The 18,217-nt window shown below is 37.9% G+C and overlaps 1 protein-coding gene across 3 annotated transcripts in view; it reads left to right on the forward strand.

Moving 5' to 3' along the window:
* Window positions 1–18,217, forward strand: part of ralgapa2 (Ral GTPase activating protein catalytic subunit alpha 2) — a 124,502-nt gene that overhangs the window by 16,915 nt on the left and 89,370 nt on the right. For all 3 annotated transcript variants that reach the window (XM_041812394.1, XM_041812392.1, XM_041812393.1), the window contains exons 2-5: window positions 4,460–4,570; window positions 4,936–4,985; window positions 16,768–16,825; window positions 18,170–18,213. In XM_041812394.1, the coding sequence (XP_041668328.1) occupies window positions 4,460–4,570; window positions 4,936–4,985; window positions 16,768–16,825; window positions 18,170–18,213 (263 nt within the window). The remainder of the gene's footprint in view (window positions 1–4,459; window positions 4,571–4,935; window positions 4,986–16,767; window positions 16,826–18,169; window positions 18,214–18,217) is intronic.

The raw sequence follows: 18,217 nt of genomic DNA on the forward strand, positions 1-18,217 counted from the left end.
CTCTCTCTCTGTTTTACAAATGCTCACAACTTAACCATCTGCAAAGGTTAAATCTGTTGAATGGAATGTTTTAATAATTAGAAAGACATTTCAAATGTTGATAGATAGAAAGATGTAAGTACTTGTTGAGTTTTGGAACATAGGCTAAAGCAATTACGGCTGCCAAGCTTAGTTGCATAATAAAAATTTAAAAAAGTAGATTAGCTGTCTCAATACAGGCATGTATAAACTGACATTCATTTCACTGATGTTTTTCATATCATCTGCCTTTATTTTATTCTGTTTACAAGAATTTAAGCATTTAAGGAACCTTCCCAAAAGAATAAACCGTGCAAACTGAATGATGTAATGGTCAATACTTGAGCATCCTCGGAATATTCTTTGGTATTCGGTAGATTAAAAAATATTGTAAAAACCAACATTGTGATGTTTTTTGAAGCGCAAACCTGCCGCTGTAACATGAACAACTGCAGCATTTACAGATCACATTTATGGCCCCAGCATTATAGTCCTTCAGGCAAATGTGCTGCTGATAGCAGGAATAAATTCACTTAGCATGCTCTGTGCATTGAGGCTCGTGTTTAGTACCTCTCTGCCTAGGGTAACATGCCAGTGTATCTATGATTGCAGCAGCACCCTCTGTAGCCTGCATGTTTTGACTTGTAGAGGACACAGAACCTGCATGCACAGTTGTCAGTTTCTTGATGGCAACATCGGACTGACTTTTGGTATGGATTATTCAAAGGACTAAGAAAACTACAGATTTTCGTTTCCATCAAACAACACTGAAATGGCAATATATGAAATGCTACAAGCCATGTGACTAAAATTGCATGTCTTGCAATATGACTGTTGCACATGTGCATATCATAATCACAATTGAACACCAATACATCATGCAGACCTGATGTTAATGGGGATGACATGAGTGATTTGTTAAAACAATGCATTATACCCTCTCATGATCTGTGAGATTAAGTCATCACATGTAAAATCAGTTCTCCCTACATGACATTTCTCAAGTTTCACTGTGATTATTAGGGTCAAAGTGGTGTGCATCAGTGTTTGTGTTTTGTTTATTAAGCAGTTGTGATTAATGCAAGTGGCACAAAGACTTTATTGAAATCTTTCTTTCTTCTGGAGATGTGGTTCAAGAAGTGGATATGATCTTTTGTGTGCAAGGCACAATAGAAACATTAGCTTGAAAATAAGATACCATTCCAGTTTTTAATGTGAGATTAATCTCTTTGCTGCCTGTGAGCAAAGATATGTTGACCACTGAAAATGTTCACCTGGAACCTGTAACTATGTAGGGATACATCAGTACAGTTGCACCCCAGTTTGATTCATACCTTGATTGTTTTGATCACGGTTTTCAGTTCAGATCTGTACTGATCGCCCAGCTGTCTGAGTGATTAAAACATCTTTCATAGCATAGTTTCTTGTACTTGACTAGTTTGCTATATACATCTATCTGCCATGTGGTGCACTGTCCTCTCAAATTTTATCACCTAACAAAAAATCCACCCACATTTTGCGCTTGGCTGAGGTGGGTTTCTGACCATAGATTGAATGTTAACTCATGTTGATGAGTTCCCTCATCCTGACGCATTCACTCACAGGCACACAAACAGAGACAGCTCTAAGAACTGTGTAATACATGGAAGGTAGTTGTATGCAAACTGCTACAACAACAACAAAAGGAGTTCACACAGTCATGTTAAACCGTGGGCGCTGTACTGAACAGTTCTATGATGAGAATTGTTGCTTTTCTAGTTGAACTAATGATGGATGGGTCGGGTTTCTCCTGCAGAAGGCTTGAAACTACTGACAGTCTTGCACTTACTTGATACTCCCATAAAAAATTTTACTTGTTTTTCCTCAAATCTTAGGGCAAAATAAGTCATGAGGGTATTTGATACACACAGCATCATTCCAGCACTCCCCATGAGCTGGACTGCCTTTGGGAGTCTTCCAATTTACCATGTGGTGGAGGCAAAAATTGCAACAGAAGGTGAACCTTAATTGCTGTTATTTTGCCAGGACTCCTCCTGGCCTATATTTGATTATTCAGTCCAGGCCCATCTCATTACCACAGCATTAGAGCTATGTCAAATAGTAGGAGTTTGTTAAATGTGGAATTTGGGGTTTTGCCAATGTGTTTGTATCTGTACAAGTCCTTATGATCTACAGTTGCTGCATCTCTTGGTCATCAGGGCACCTCAGCATGGCCTTGATCCAGACTGCCCTTTATCTTATCCAAATAACAAGGGATAATCCCCAATGCCATGCAATCTCAGAACAGTTCCAATTGCATGGTGGTCTTTGCTAAATTTGGAAGAGCATCTTGAAAGACTCCCCCCAAGTAAACCGTCATCAACACATTTTTCCACAGTATACAGGCCTGAAGCAAACGACAGAGTGATCTCTGCACAAGTGTTTAAAGTATGTTCAGTTGCACAATTGTTAACACTGGCTCTCAGTCAATTGTGTGTCTTTTCACAGAAGTGTTCAATCATGCTTCATGCTCACAATGTAAGAATTAAAAGAGTAATCATTTTGTACAACAGACAATGGATGTAAAAGGAAAACACAATACCCTTGAACAAATCTGTGATCTCTATATCCCCAGTATAGGATGGACATTTCAAAAGTTATGAGACAAAAGTCATTAGCAGTTCCTCCGCTCAGTTCAATTGAGTTTTAGACAAAGTTTATCAAAGCCCTTTTATCAGGAGATTTTGCAGCAGCAGTTTTGTTGATAGACTTTGTGCTTCTACGCCAGAACCCACAAGAGTATAATATAGCTTTTCCAGTGTGTTGACGTTGTTAAGGAAGCATTGGAGATGTGACGTGTACATAAACAGCCATGTTTTACTAACTTTATGACACACGCACGAACAGGTTTGCAGCATTATTTCATACTTCCAGCTGCTCTGTTTACACAGATGCAGATTGGCCTCAGTTACAACTTCTGATGTTGAATCAGCAATGCCATGACTTCACCCTATCTTTCTGGTCTGTGTTTTTTCAATTATTAAAAGCTATTGTTGATGTTCAGCACTCAACAGCACACCTATTAAGTGATCAGTCTGTATATCCAGTCACAGTGTTTATGGGTGAGGTGCCACTGTTGGCAGGAATATACACCCATAATCCACCTTGTACTACTCAGGGACTGCTCCCAGCTTTCAAGCTAGATTGCCTGTTATGGTAGCAAAGTAACAAAGGACTTTTTATCATACATTTGTTAAGGTTTACATGTTTCTTGTTGGTATGTTAATATTTTAGGGATGCATGGTATTATCAGCATGATATCAGAATTGGCAGATATTACCTTAAAAAGGTCATTATTATACCAGCAGGTATAAAAATTCTGCTTTTATTTAAAATCAATAAACTGGCTGTGAGCATCAAGCAACTGTAGGAATAAGAATTTTAGGCGGTACAAACACACTTCTGTCGGCTGAAGTTTTTTTCTTTATTTATATCTTTGCTTCACTTTAGTGTGTATAAAGGACTGAAGTTTTAGGTCTACACTACATTTTTTATCTTTGTGGAAATCGGTATCAGCTTAGATTAATTTGTAGATATCAGCAGATTGGAATTATGCAAAAATCCAATATCTTGCTAACTCTAAATATTTTGATATCTTTACAGAAAAAAGAATATAGCAATCTGTGCTATTAATTTTATTTGTATTTTTTCCTATATAAAAATTGCTGCAATGATTTCCAGTAATGTGTCAGTACTCCTTAAACATTTTCAGCAGATTGCAGCAGTAACACTGTGATAACTGTGATTGTTTAGGTCTCTATAATCACGATATGAAAGTTAAGTATCGACATCTGGATATTAATATCCAGATCTATGTTTTTGCAATGCCATAGTTTGTGGTTTGGGCTTGCATGGAGGAGAAAGCAATTTGCATTAACGTCACATATAAACTGCAAAATGGGAGTCAATTTGAAAGGGAGTTAATAAGTTAAACACTGTCATATGTGAATTAAAAAGACAAAGTCAATTTTTAGTTTTAAATAGAAGTCACAGGGCTGCTAAAATGCTTTCTCTATCTGTAAGATAGTTTTGCTCAACTTTATGTATACCAGCAAACTTTAACACATGGACTACCACGGTCATCTTGCCATAAATCCTAGGACACTGAAGTGTCACTGACAAAATAAAATGCATGGCAGAAATTCTAGAATGGGATAATTTTCTGCTTTGTTTATGGATAATAAACAGTTGGATCATGTATTATTTATGAGTGTAGTTAATTGTGTTGCCATTTTTGACAATTTTCCAAGATGATGATTGTTTCAAGTTATGTCTCTGTTTGCACTAATCTAGGTCTGATGCATATCCCAACAAAAAAAAGAGTTTACCTCCTCATGTTTGTAACTTTGATAAAAAAATTATCAATGTTTATGTCATTAAGTAAATTTCTCTTTTCCCACAGATATTATTGACAAGAGTGAACTGAAGGTTTTCTTCGAAAGCAACTGTTCTCAGATATATTTTATCTTCTATGAAAGTTTCGTTACACTGGAAAGCAACTTAAAACAAAAAGGTGAGTCAAAAGTGTTTTCTGCACTCTTAGTAGTTGACTGCTATCATCAGTGCTGGTTCAATAATTAACACTATCCCTGCTCTGTATGGATATTGTTACTTCTGGGGCTTCTATTACCTTCTGCCTCACATTTACAAAGAAGTAAGAATGAGCATACTGAGAATAATTTGTATACATGTCCAGGAAAACTCTGTGTTTAATAGTATTGAGGGCAGGGGATTAATCCCCACTGGAAATATGCTCCCATTGTAACAAATTTTTAGAAGAAGTGTTCAGCAAATGGCCTGTATTAATGCTGCATTATTGATGAGGCTAATGTATAATAGCTCCTAGTTATGTGTTTAAGTACTTTCCCTATCTTTCAGGGAACAAATCTCAAAGGGAGGAGCTGGACTCTATCCTCTTTATTTTTGAAGTAAGTCACTTGTATTTTTCTCTTTTCTCTGTTGCTGTCCTCATCTTGGATTTCCAGTCATGGCACCTACAGTCTCAACCTGTTTACTGTTAAACTCTTGGGTGGGACAATTGTTTCCATGGTGCCACAATAGCTCTCTGGCTATTTCCTGATTTATTACAATCATTCAGAGATTTTGCAGAGAAAATGTTGCTTTGATCCGAATTTTCCTAGCTAGGAAATGGTGTGGAATAAAACAGGTTTTGGGAAAACCTAAGCCATTTTGTATGTTTAGAACTCAGGTGTGGATGCAAATCAGGGGAGGCACGTCTTGTTTCCATGTGTGGGAGGTATTGTTGGTTTTGCAGCCCCTCCCTCTGTCTTTTCTGAACATTCTAATGTTGCACATGCAGGTTAAAGTCCCTTACCCTGTTTTCCCACCTGACTGCTGAGGCAGCTCCAGTTTCCAATACAAACAATTGGCTCTCCAGTTACATTTGCTCAGGGCAGGGCTGTAAGGATGGCAGCAGATCAAAAAAATGGAGGACAGTCTGTCTGTATTTGTGCAGTATGTCTCGTCCTATTTTTTCCGCTCACCTGAGAGTAGTCTGTGGAAGTGTTCGTTGTATCATGTCATATCAAAATTATTGTTGGTGGAGGGTTTTTTTTTTTTTTTTTACACTTTGGATTCAGGTGGAATGACTTATTTGTGTGACTGCATGTAACATTAGCATCAGCCTAGACTGTATGGATTCCTGATTCTTTATTAGATTGCTTCTTTGTCAGACATTTCTAACACTTTAAGACTTTTCTGGTATTATGAGGCCATATATTTTTATTTCGGGCTTAATGCATGCACTAAAATGTAGTCGGCAGTATTTACTATGTGGTGTTATCTGGTGTTCTTTACAATTTAAAAAAGGTGTGTATCAGCATTGCATCAGCTAAGATGATTCTGGAAACATCAGGATATCAGATATCGGCAAATGTCCGAAATTAGGTTTACCTTCAGTTCTCTCCACTCCTTCCTAATACACGTTCTCTGCCTGTTTGAACACTCCCAGTCATCTAACCTGTGAACAAAGCCTGGATTCATGCCTCCTACATATTTATGGAGTCATCTTTTCAAAAAGAACCAACATTGAAAGCAGCTTAACCCTCATTTGTCCCCTTTTAGCCCCTGCCTGTGACGTTGTGTGCTCTTACCCATGCACTGAGAAGATAAGCTCACTTTGAGTGCTGTGTACAGGGCAGATACACGGTTGCTTTGATCCTGAGCACTGCTACACTGTGCGGACATTACTTTATGCACTATTAGATTATTCATGCGGGATCATATGTGGCACAGAATAGGATATCAATGTATAAATTACACCCACAAACTTGCACAACCAATATTTATCATGGTATCATAGAGGTTATGTCATGTAAGCCAAGAGGAGGACAAATGTAGTTATAGATTAACTCGTACAATATGATGAGGTATCTGGATTTTGTGTCCAGTTCAATTTTCCTTCAGCAATATCTCAGCAGTGATTCAAAAGCCTTTGCCAAATTTAAATTTTTATAAATTTATCATAAATTCAATATCTCTGTGAAAGATTGGACTTTACGTTAGCACCTATTGTTTTAGTCATAAAACTCAATCAGAAAATAAGTCCTATCAGTAGGCCTAGAGTAGATTATGATTGGAGAAAAGGCAGGGCAAATGCATATATGTAGGTTAGAATAAAAACTGCACATTTCAAACTCTCCTTCTGATTCTGTGAGAGATATTTCCTTGTAAAACCACATCTCTCCCGGGACCTGGAAACCCTAGTCCCTCTCTCTCCCCATCACCTGACTCTCTCCCTGCTCTCAAATCTGTCCAGCCTATACAGTGCATGTTTCTAGTTAGTGTATTTGCTTTGAGTATGCTACGTGGGGATTACTTTTCTGTCACAATAAGGTATGTGACCCCTTTTTCCTGGGTAGCTGTGGGGTATAGATATCGAGAGGAGGTAATCTTTTGTCCCTCCCCCCTAAACTCTGCTGGAGCTCCCAACCCCCACTGCCACCAGCAGCCATTGCCATCCTCTTCCAAGATCTCTTTGTGTCGGCTGCCACCAAGGCATTCACCAAGCAGCGTGAGATTGTGCACCAGAGCTGGCAGGGAGAGAGAGAGACCTTATCTCTGTTAGAGGGCAACATTTATTGCTACCTTTGTTCCCCTCGTATGTACTTGTATCATCAAAGAAATGGGGTCATTCTCTTTTTTTCAATTTAAGGTCTCATTGGACTGAAAATTGACATGGGAAATTTCTGCATCGTATGACATTTCAACCACCTTCATTATGGCACACCTAAATCATCACTGCAGCTGCTAATTGTTTTAGAAGTTGAATAACAAGTTAATGGAGACCTGTGGGTAATCTAGGTGTGGCAAGTGGTTGTTAAAGAAAAACACTTTTACTTTACACTGCTTACTAACTTTTAATCTCGTGGGAAAGCTTACACATGAGAAAAGGAGCAGACTCAGCAGCAAAGACCATGAAAATGTTATAAAACATTGACAAGCTGGGTTTTATTCCTACGACTGGGTAAAGATCAGTCATAGAAAAAGGGAAAATATTGAGCTGCTATAACTTTGTCTAAGACACTGTTCTGAAACTGAACATCAGACTGAGTTTACATTTGTAAGAAAAAAATGACCAAATGGCAATAAGAAGAACTGAGTAAAGCATATCAAAAAGAACAAATGTTATGTAGTAAAGAGTGATATTGAAGCTTTTTTTTTTCAGTAAATGATATGGGCTTTATTTAGTAAAAGAAGACACAAGATGGAGCTGAACGCTCTGGGAAAATAATCGGATTGTGTTTTCTCCCCAAAATTTGCCATTACGATTAAATATGCAATTATCTGTAAATTTCTCATTCATTTTTGAAAAACACAATAATCATTCATTAGTGTAACCCACAAGGTTTCAAAGTGTGGGAGATGTGCCTCCCCTTAGAGAAAATAATTTATTCTGTGGACCCCACCATCCATATAAAAGATGTAAAAATGTAAACAACTATAATTTCATATTCTTCTGTCTCTTGAAACTTTTTTTATTATGACATCTTTATATTTTTCTTATTGCTGATACTACCTGATCATTATGCTCTAATTTAGTGGGAACTATGAATTCGCATGCAGTTTATGCAGGATTGCATAACTGAGGGCATTCTCTATCTTCAGCCTTGCCTGGTACTCACTTTTGATCATTGTTGGTGCCAAAAAACTGCACCAGTAGAGGCTGGCTTAGTGTTTACAGAGCTAAATGTCTCAGTTACCTCCAGTGACCAGTGTTCCTTTTACTTCCCATAAAAAAGTCCCCTAGTTTAGTCTCTAGACTTTGTCCTTTTGTCTCAATATGACCCCTCCTCTTTTCTGGTTAATAGTTCGCGCCTCCCCTGAAGTCCTGAGGTGCCCCCCAGGGGAGGCCCGCCTCACACATTGAAAACTGCTGGTGTAACCAATCCAATATTAAACATTAAACATAAACTGTTTTTCCTGTAGGTAAGGCCTACATGTTAGGTTGAAATTAGAATATGTATAATTCAATAAAAATTACAAATTTTTATTGATATACTTTAATCACAGTAGTAAATTGACTGATTAGTTCAACATCTAGCTTTGTAAGAAGTGAAAGTTTTTCTGACAGAGAAGATGTTTTTGCCCTTTTTCTGACCGGTCACAGCATTCTTTTTATCCATCAACAAGTTCCCCCATTGTAAACTATGACGTTGTCTTTCTGCCTAGCTCAAGTTGCTACTGCAGCTGAGCATGCCTACAACTTCACAACCTCAAATTTGATATGAATAGTTGAATTGAGAAAAAAAAAATACTAAAGTAAAGAAAACTTTAAAAAAAAATTAATGTTTTCTTTCAAAACTAGCATAGCCTCTCTGCTAAAAACAATAATCTAGTATTCTGAAGGTGAAATTCTGTTCCTTCTGCAATTTGAAAATTGCAGTTAGATATAATGTGATTTAATCTAAAGTTTGATGAACTGCCCAGTCTTGGTGCAAGAGAGCACGAGTTTGCACACAGGTGACCACAATCGAGAACTCTTTCTGTCCCAAAATAGATAATTTGGGTTTGGATTTCAACTGTTTGATGAGCTGGAGCCTAGTATAATCAGCTTATCCGTCTTATTTAGTTTTGGAGTTCCCCTTCAGTTTTTTGTCTCTAGGTTCATAACCAATGTTTCTGTAAGACAAAGTTGTTTTTTGTTTGACCAGTCTGTAGTCTTTTCTGCAGCCATTTCTATGTAATGTAACTTATTCACATGTGTTGCGTAATGCCAAAATCTAAATTCTCAGCGAAAAGGTACAGATGAGCACCTGTAAATCCACTCTTAAAATGAATGTGCTTCTTGAAATAAATCAAGTTGTGACCAATCTCCGTAATAGAAAACTTGTTGCCTTTTTTTTCCTATTTTGTGTCACAAGACTAGATCAAGCTTCTCAGGCCTTGCACGACCCCAGTTTGTTTACACTCTTGCATGACTGTAAGTGACCTCTCAGTGTCTGTAAGCAGCTCGATCCTGGTGCCACTGAGGTTGTGGGACAGGTTACTGGCAGCTTTGAGACCAACAAAGCTTGCAGGGAAGTCTGAGCGAAGCTACTTTCACTCCAGGATATGAACTCATGATGACCTGTTGTCCTTCATCCGGACCTGAATCAGCAGTTTGAATTCCCCTTGGCATCCTTGCTATAAAAACCCCTCGTTTAGACACGAGACTTTATCTTCTAAATCACCTTATATGGCTAATTCTTCTTATCAAACCTAGTTAACTCTATATTACATGAGTAGTTGTGCAAAATCTGCTGTCTTGTAGAAAACTGCAGAAAATAATAAGCTTGTGACTTTTTCACATTGTGTTTTATTAGAATGGAGCGAAATCTAAGAGGCTTGTTGGCAAAAATAATATGACCTGTAGATTCAGAAAAACACAGCAGTCACAAGAAACAGACAAAAAAAACAAAATCCCAATTTAGAGAGCAGTACTACAAAGCAGGAAAGGAAGCTTAAAGGCATGTAGTACTATTTTCTAACAGCTATTCTTTCCTACAGATGTATTTTCCTATTTAAGCCATTCATCTATGAAGACAAATTAATGGTGAACATTTAGCATGCTATTATTTACCTGCCATTGCTCATATCAAACATATGGTGTATTGAATACCACTCATAAAAGCACTGTTAAAGCATGATGTAAATAAAAGTCAGTGATTACTTAGAAGCTAATGAATAACAGCTTTGTTCTAGATGTTGTAAAGGCATCATATTCCTTCGGTTGCATCCTTGCAACTGTTTCCCACTTGTTTGACAGCATTTTGCTGAAAAAACACAGCAGGGCATTTAGCTAAATTGTTTATACCCATGCATCTTCCCTCTTTGGACAGGGAGATGCAGAAATTCTGAGAAGTGTTGCTGGGTCTGCCCACAGAGGAGGCGGAGTAAATGCATTTTGAATTGTAAGACTGTATTTTGGCCTTTAGAGCTAAACTACCCCAAACTTCTGACACACATTTTATACACAACTGTTTTCTGTATGCAAGAAATATAACTCATTGACACATTCATTTATTTTCTAAGTGTAATGTTTGTTCAATTTAATTGTTTGTGCAATATAGCTTTCAATTTAGCAATATTCTTCCAACCTACAACTGAAATATTCCGAATTTTCCTTGAGAACCTACTACAGCTTGACTCATAAGCTAAAAAGAACCTAAGGCTGAGGTCCGTGGCAGCTAGATGCATTTAAAGGAGTTTGATTGCTCTCTGCTGCTGCCACCCTCTGGCTACAGAGGAGAATGAAAATATCTTAGATCTGTTTAGGTTTATTTAATCATCAAAATAAAACAGAATTAGGCATCATGAGGCTTACATATTCTATTTTAGAGCATATGAGATATCTATTGTCAGCTTCTATTGGCCAAGACCTTTTTCTAACAAATACTGAGGGCAGGCTAGGAAATTTGTTTAGCATGTAAATGAGCACTGTGGCCTGAGCTCTACTTTCATTTACACTTCTATGTGCCAGACAGACCAGGTGTGTAGTAATATCTTATCTCAGAGGCTATAATGATGCCTACAAGTGACTTTAGAGTTAGTGTCTCATTTCCAGCAGGTAAGGGTACTTGTTAGAGGGTTTAGTTTTGGAGTGCAAAGATAATACTTATTGATGTTTTTATAATTTAATCTATTAATTATAACAAATATTACATATAAGTTTATGACATCAAGTTCAGAGTTAAATTACATGGAAAAGAATGGTAAAAAATAATTGTATAAAAGTTAGGGCTAGGCAATTAGGGCAACAACCAAAATCATGATAAATTGAACTTTTTACCTCAGTTAAGATGAATGAACAACTATCCCATAGTAGCTGTAATAGCTGTAAATTTTGTGTAATTAAAAAAATAAATAACTGAAATATTGTATATTTTATAGGGCTGTCAAGATTAATCACATTATTTGCAATTAATTAAAATCCACAATTAGTGCACAATTTTTTAAAATCCTGATTAATCTCTCTATCATCCCTTTCAGTAAACTGTGGTTGAACCACGTCAACATCTCCCTTTAGCTACAGTGATGTAAATAAGTCCACCACTGCTCCTTAATGTCTCATTTCACCAAAAACAACTCACAGACAGCTCAGTGGACATGTCAAAAGTCATCTTCACCTTGTGATAGCAAACATTTACCTTTCTAATGTCCCTGTTTCCTTTTCAATGCAAAACAGGCCCCTTTTTCCAAGTCCATGTCACAATCTTTGATCTACCTATAAAAGCAGTTCTGTATCCACGCAGGAAGTCAGTTACCTTTAGTCTAAACAGTAGAAAAATCCAAAATGGCACAAAACAGTTTTAAATGCAACATAGTGGAATTTTAAAATATGATATCGGGGATGTGATTAATCATGATTAACTACAGAAATTCTGAGATTAATCGCAATTTAGATTTTTAATTTTTTTTATAAATGGTAATTATTAACACTGTTCATCCTAATGTAGCTCATAAATAAATCAAATCATTGAAACAAAGAAGTTGGATGCAGCTTTATTCTCCCTGAATCCTGAAGGAAGATTGAACTAGAAAAGCACTCAGAGAGCACAGACCTCCGCCATTAGCCCTATCTCCCAGTAGTACAGAATCATTTAAAAAATTCCTGGGTCCAGACAGTGATCCGGATCACTCCCAATCTAATCAGTTCTTCCTTATGCCATTTCTGACATTTCCTGAAAATTTCATCAAAATCCGTACATAACTTTTTGAGTTATGTTGCTAACAAACAAACTAACTAACAAACCCTGCTGATCACATGACCTCCTTGGCGGAGGTAATTATCCAACAAATGACTAAAATCCATAACTACCCCAGTAAATGGGATTTGTGGGTACCAGCTGCTTTTTTGTATCTGATAATTATCAATACTGACTGATATGTCCTGATTATAGATCTGTTCCTATTATCACACACTCACATGTTGAGGTTTTATTATTTAAAATAAGAACCTTACGATATTATTGATTAAATTATGCATTAATTTATTCCACTACCCTGCTCTCGGGTGTGGGAGAGATAGAGATAATAACGGGACTTGCGTGTAGCCATGAGGGATGAGTAAACTTCATAATGAAAACAATATTAAAAAAAAAATAAAAACCTCAAAAATGCACTATTCCACATTATTATGCATAACAGAGTTTTAAAACATTTTATAGGTTGTAAAGAACTGAAAATGGTCATTTGTCAAATTTGCAGCATTAGGTCATATTTACTGAAGTCAAAACTATTTCAATCAAAAACATCTTAACAGGCCAAGTTCCATGTTAACATCGGACCCCTTCTTTGATATCACCTTCACAATTCTTGCATCCATTGAACTTGTGAGTTTTGGAAGAGTTTCTGCTTGAATTTCTTTACAAGATGTCAGAACAGCCTCCCAGAGCTGCTGTTTTGATGTGAACTGCCTCCCACCCTCATAGATCTTTAGCTTGAGGATGCTCCAGAGGTTCTCAATAGGGTTGAGGTCAGGGGAGGATGGGGGCCACACCATGAGTTTCTCTCCTTTTATGCCCACAGCAGCCAGTGACACAGAGGTATTCTTTGCAGCATGAGCTGGTACATTGTCATGCATGAAGATAATGCTGCTACGGAAAGCACAGTTCTTCTTTTTGTACCATGGAAGAAAGTGGTCAGTCAGAAATTCCATACACTTTGCCGAGGTCATTTTCACACCTTCAGGGACGCTAAAGGGGCCCACTAGCTCTCTCCACATGAATCCGGCCCAGAACATGACTCCACCACCTCCTTGCTGACGTCGCAACCTTGTTGAGACATGGTGGCTATCCACCAACCATCCACTACTCCATCCGTCTGGACCATCCAAGGGTTGCACGGCACTCATGAGTAAACAAGACTGTTTGAAAATGAGTCTTCATGTATTTCTGGGCCCACTGCAACTGTTTCTGCTTGTGAGCATTGGTTAGGGGTGGCTGAATAATAGGTTTATACACAACTGCAAGCCTCTGGAGGATCCTACACCTTGAGATTCGTGGGACTCCAGAGGCACCAGCAGCTTCAAATACCTGTTTGCTGCTTTGTAATGGCATTTTAGCAGCTGCTCTCTTAACCCCATGAATTTGTCAGGCAGAAACCTTCCTCATTATGCTTTTATTTGCACAAACCCATCTGTGCTCTGAATCAGTCACAGATATATTCACAGTACGATGATTACGATTAATTTTTCCAGAAATATCTAATGTTTTCTTTTCCTGTCCAAGGCATTACACTATTTGACACTTTTCGTCAGCAGAGAGATCCTTTTTCTTTTCCATATGGCTGAAACCTATGGCACTGTGCCATAGTCTAGGGAATAACTGGGAAACAATGAGCTGTGCATGTTGCACAGTCTGATCAGTGTTTGAGTTTTCCTACATGGCGCTTCTGTGTAGCAGACTGGATAGGGCAGTGTCATGTGACCACTCCTTCGTCATCTTCCCTTTTTGGGGGTTTTCTGGCAGGTTACATGCTTTGTGATACCTGGCTGCCTGTCACATGACTACACCGCCAGTCATGAGTTCTAAGGGGGGCTGCATCATTAGAGAGAGAATTACAAGGGGAAAAAGGAAATAACCAATACGGCAGGTTTACGTCGGTTAGAGGCTCTAAATGTTGGATTTAATTATTTTTCAATTAATTTCCCAGCACTAGTACAATTACAAGCACATATATACATGCATGTGTACACATAAGTCATTAATTTTGCCAAACCTCATCAACATCTAATTTCAGAAACTCCTGATTTTATTTCTCAATTCATCCCTTTTTGTTATGTGTGCTAGTTTTTTTGATAGCCACACATGAAAAGATTTTAAAGTTATTGCTAAATGCTTGGTTCTGTCACATTTTACATTCTTTAAGCAATTGTTCTTGTTTAAGAGACATACATTTGTAAATCCACTTTGATTCTTGTTGGTGGTGAAGTCTCTTGGGTAAAAACCTATAACACACAACTTCAGCAACAGGATCTTCAATTTTGTTATTTTATGACTCATAAAAAGATCCTCCCTCCAGAAGCATTTAACTACTTTATATCCCCATTAGACATTGGTTCCCAAACTGGGGTACAGTCTGCTCTGAGGTTGTCAAAATTTTACTTATACAGGGCCACAAAAACCATGATAAAATGTTTGCTAAGTATTAAATATAAATGTTATTTGTTAAGAACAGCACATATTTAGTTGAGTTTTATCATTGATGCTAATTTATAACGGCAGTGTATATACTTATTTGTGTGGGTCATCAGCTTTTCTCAGATAAAAGTGGCTGGGTTCTGGGGACAAAAAGGTTAAGCACCACTGTCATAAGCAGTGAAAAATGAACTTTTGGCATTGCTTTTGACGGAGTTTTAATTTAATCTCTACACTACCAGCTGTATTTTCAAATGTAATTTGTTGATGTACATTAGAAGGTTAGCATCTTAATTTCTCTCAATAGATTTTCTGTCCTCAGATGTTGTATTAATCTCTGAGCTTAATTTCAAACTTAACAATATGTAAATGACTACATTTTCTTCTGTAAGTCTGTTGCTGCTGTCAAAAGCCCTTGCAGACCACCTCTTGGGGAAGTGTATTCTGTGGCATGATCAGACTCTGCGACTAGAAACCTAAGTGCGGATCATGTAAATGTGTTAAGGCTGTAGTTGTACCACAGTAATGCCCCCATCTTTATGCTGGAGTATGGCTGCAGATTAGAGGGACGCCACCAACCCTCAGTCCATGTATTCGCCTCATATCAGCCAGTAAATTCCTCATTGTTGCAACCGCCATTCCAGCTCCACAGGGAGTCTTTCTGAGCTAGCTTCTCCATCTCGTTCCCACTCTTCCATCCTGGTGCTCTGTAAGGAGAGAGAAAGACAGTATTATTGTGTCTGCTCACACACACACACACATACAAGGAGAGGCTTATGCAGGACACCCTGCTGTGTTACCCCCTAGCATAATGTGTCTGCTGCCCCAAGGAGACTGAGTGAAGAAGGCCGGTACAGAGCCTGTGCGGAAATGTTATAATCCCATGTGGGATCAACAGCAAGGTGCAGCCGATGCTTGTACACGCAAATCATCACGTCTGTGGATCAGAGAGGAATTGAACAGCACCGATAGTCATCCAGTGCCCCCTTAAACTGATGTATGCCTTTCAATATCTCTGCTGCCACTGATAATGATAGAGATTTACTCTTAGAGGACAAGAATGGAAAGTTGATGGAGAATGACAAAGAAAGAAGGATGTTGTTGACAAACTCAGACACTCAAAATATGAAGATGCCTTCAGGGACATCATAGCTCTCTGTGTGATGTGGTGAAGTCACTTGTTATTAGAAGTTATTAAATGCCATCGTTTACAAACCAGGGGTGTTAATATGAAGTATTCACTTCAAAACTTATCACTTAAGAGCCTTTAAACGTGTGAAGTCTTTCCTGCCCTTTATTAGAGATTAAGTATCGAAATGTAACACATAATGTCTTTAACCCATTTTGGTGCTTTTACTCTCCCCAAGTTATAAATTCATTTGAACTGTTTACACTTACTCAAGAAATCCTTGAGAGTATAGTTCATCCTTTTTCTTTTATGCTTTTCAATAGTTCTCTTCAGCCTCTGAAGCTTTCTGCCATTATCATATTCTAAAGGATTTCATCTTTGTGGTTCTTTTATGCTCATTTTTTCAAACTTTGCATCCCGCATGCATCCATTTTCTAACTCTTAAAGGCAGATTAGCTTTTTTATCATGAAGGCCAGTGTTGGCTGTCTCAGAGCCTTGTACATCAAGCAGTAGAGGACAGACTTGACCTCTACATTGCAATCATGAAGTCTATGGGTAAGTGATTCAGTTCTGATGAGAAGTGAGCCACTGGGGCATCAGTTGCTAACAGTGCACTGCCTGTTATCTAATCATGTGTGCATGTGCACACACATCCGCCTGCCCCCAGCCTATATGCCATCCCTCCAAAGAGACTCATTTAACCTGTCACCACATTTTAAAAAAAATAATTAGCTGCTTACAGGTTGGAGTGTTCGAACTGAGTTTGAAATGGTTGTTGGTCTGCATTGTCCCATGGTAAAGAGATATGCAGACATCTTTATGCATGTCTGAAAGAGACCCTTCCCTAAAACTTTAATGCAAGCATATTGTCAGTGAAATGTGCCAGACTTATGAGTAATACATCTGATAGAAAATGTTTTTCCTTTTTGTCTTTTCCCCAGAAAATTCTACAACATCTGCCAGAGAAAATCTACAACCGATGGCAGTTTCACAGTATAGGTATGTAAATTGTTGACCATATGAAATATTTTGCACTTCCTTAATTGCTAAACTTTGTCTCTCTTTTGCACCTGATAGTTTGTTATATTCTGTGTATGTTTCTTTGCTCCTTATGGTTTTGTAACCTCTAAGATATACTTCAGGCCAAAAATGGCACCACTTCCTTGCCTAAGCCCTCCATAATGAAGAGAAAATAATTAGTCCTAGAAGAGGATGTAAATGAAAAATGCAAATGAGCACTTCATTTGAAATGCAAATAAGTAATTGAAATATACTGGCATGATTTCAGTCCTACACGAAAAGGAAAACCCTTGCATGTAGCGATAACCCCAATTATAACTGTTGTTTTTCAGCTATTGGCAGCAGCGACTCAGGTCTAGATCTCTGTTAGATTGGCCTTTACCTCAGGCTTCCAAATATCTCCATTGGGGCGGGATGCTCCAGACAACAACACCATTTTGTCAGTCTTTGGACAAGAAATCATGGCACCTTTGAGGTTTCTTCTTGGCCTTTTCTTGAACTCAGACAAGCTCTTCTACTGCCCTTATCAGTGCTTGTGCCATTGGTCAAGAGGCTGTGCCATCACCACGAAGAATACGGTGGTAGCTGGATGGCCTCTTGTCATATCTCAGGTCTAATTGAACTGCTCAGAAGCTTGATCTTTCTCAACATTGTCTCATTTTAAGTGACTTGCATTTTTTTTTTCTTTCTTTCTTTTTTTTTGAGTAGGATAGCATTAACAGTTTTGAGTGTCCTAGTTAAGAAGGTATTGGAAGGTAACAGACATTTGACACTAATTAAAAGTTTTGCACCTTTCATAAAACCTTAATTTTCCAAAATGAAAATAGAATAGATTAAATCTGTTGAAAGGAAAATATTTAAGTAACCACACACCCACTTACAAACTCAAACACTTACATCATGGATCTTTTCTAATCCTTAACTCAAAATCTCATAAGCACCAGCCAAAATTTCTTCACCACCCACAAGATTCACAGAGGAACAGTTCTGTCTGCAGGCTGTCAAGCATATTTCCTAATACACACACACGCATCTTCCACACAAGGTATTTAGCAATTAAAATAATTTCTCATGTGATTATAGCAGAACCACACTGCCTTTATGAATGCACCATGCTGTCAACTGCTGTTGATTTTCATCAGAAATATGGGAGGCCTTGCCATTCACTGCATTGATTTGTCAAAAATAACCATCAAGTTCAATTTTCTGTGGTACAGGTGACATGCAGACCCTGTCCTGTCAGCTTTGAACTTCATGTCGTGTCTCCTTTTGTTATGTTAAGTTGTTATTGTTATTGATATTTTTTTTATGTGTTTTTTTCAGGTTCTATTCTAAAAAAGCTTCTACACACTGGAAATTCATTCAAAGTAA

Source organism: Cheilinus undulatus, linkage group 18 (assembly GCF_018320785.1).
Source record: "Cheilinus undulatus linkage group 18, ASM1832078v1, whole genome shotgun sequence".
NCBI classification, from domain to species: Eukaryota; Metazoa; Chordata; class Actinopteri; order Labriformes; family Labridae; genus Cheilinus; species Cheilinus undulatus.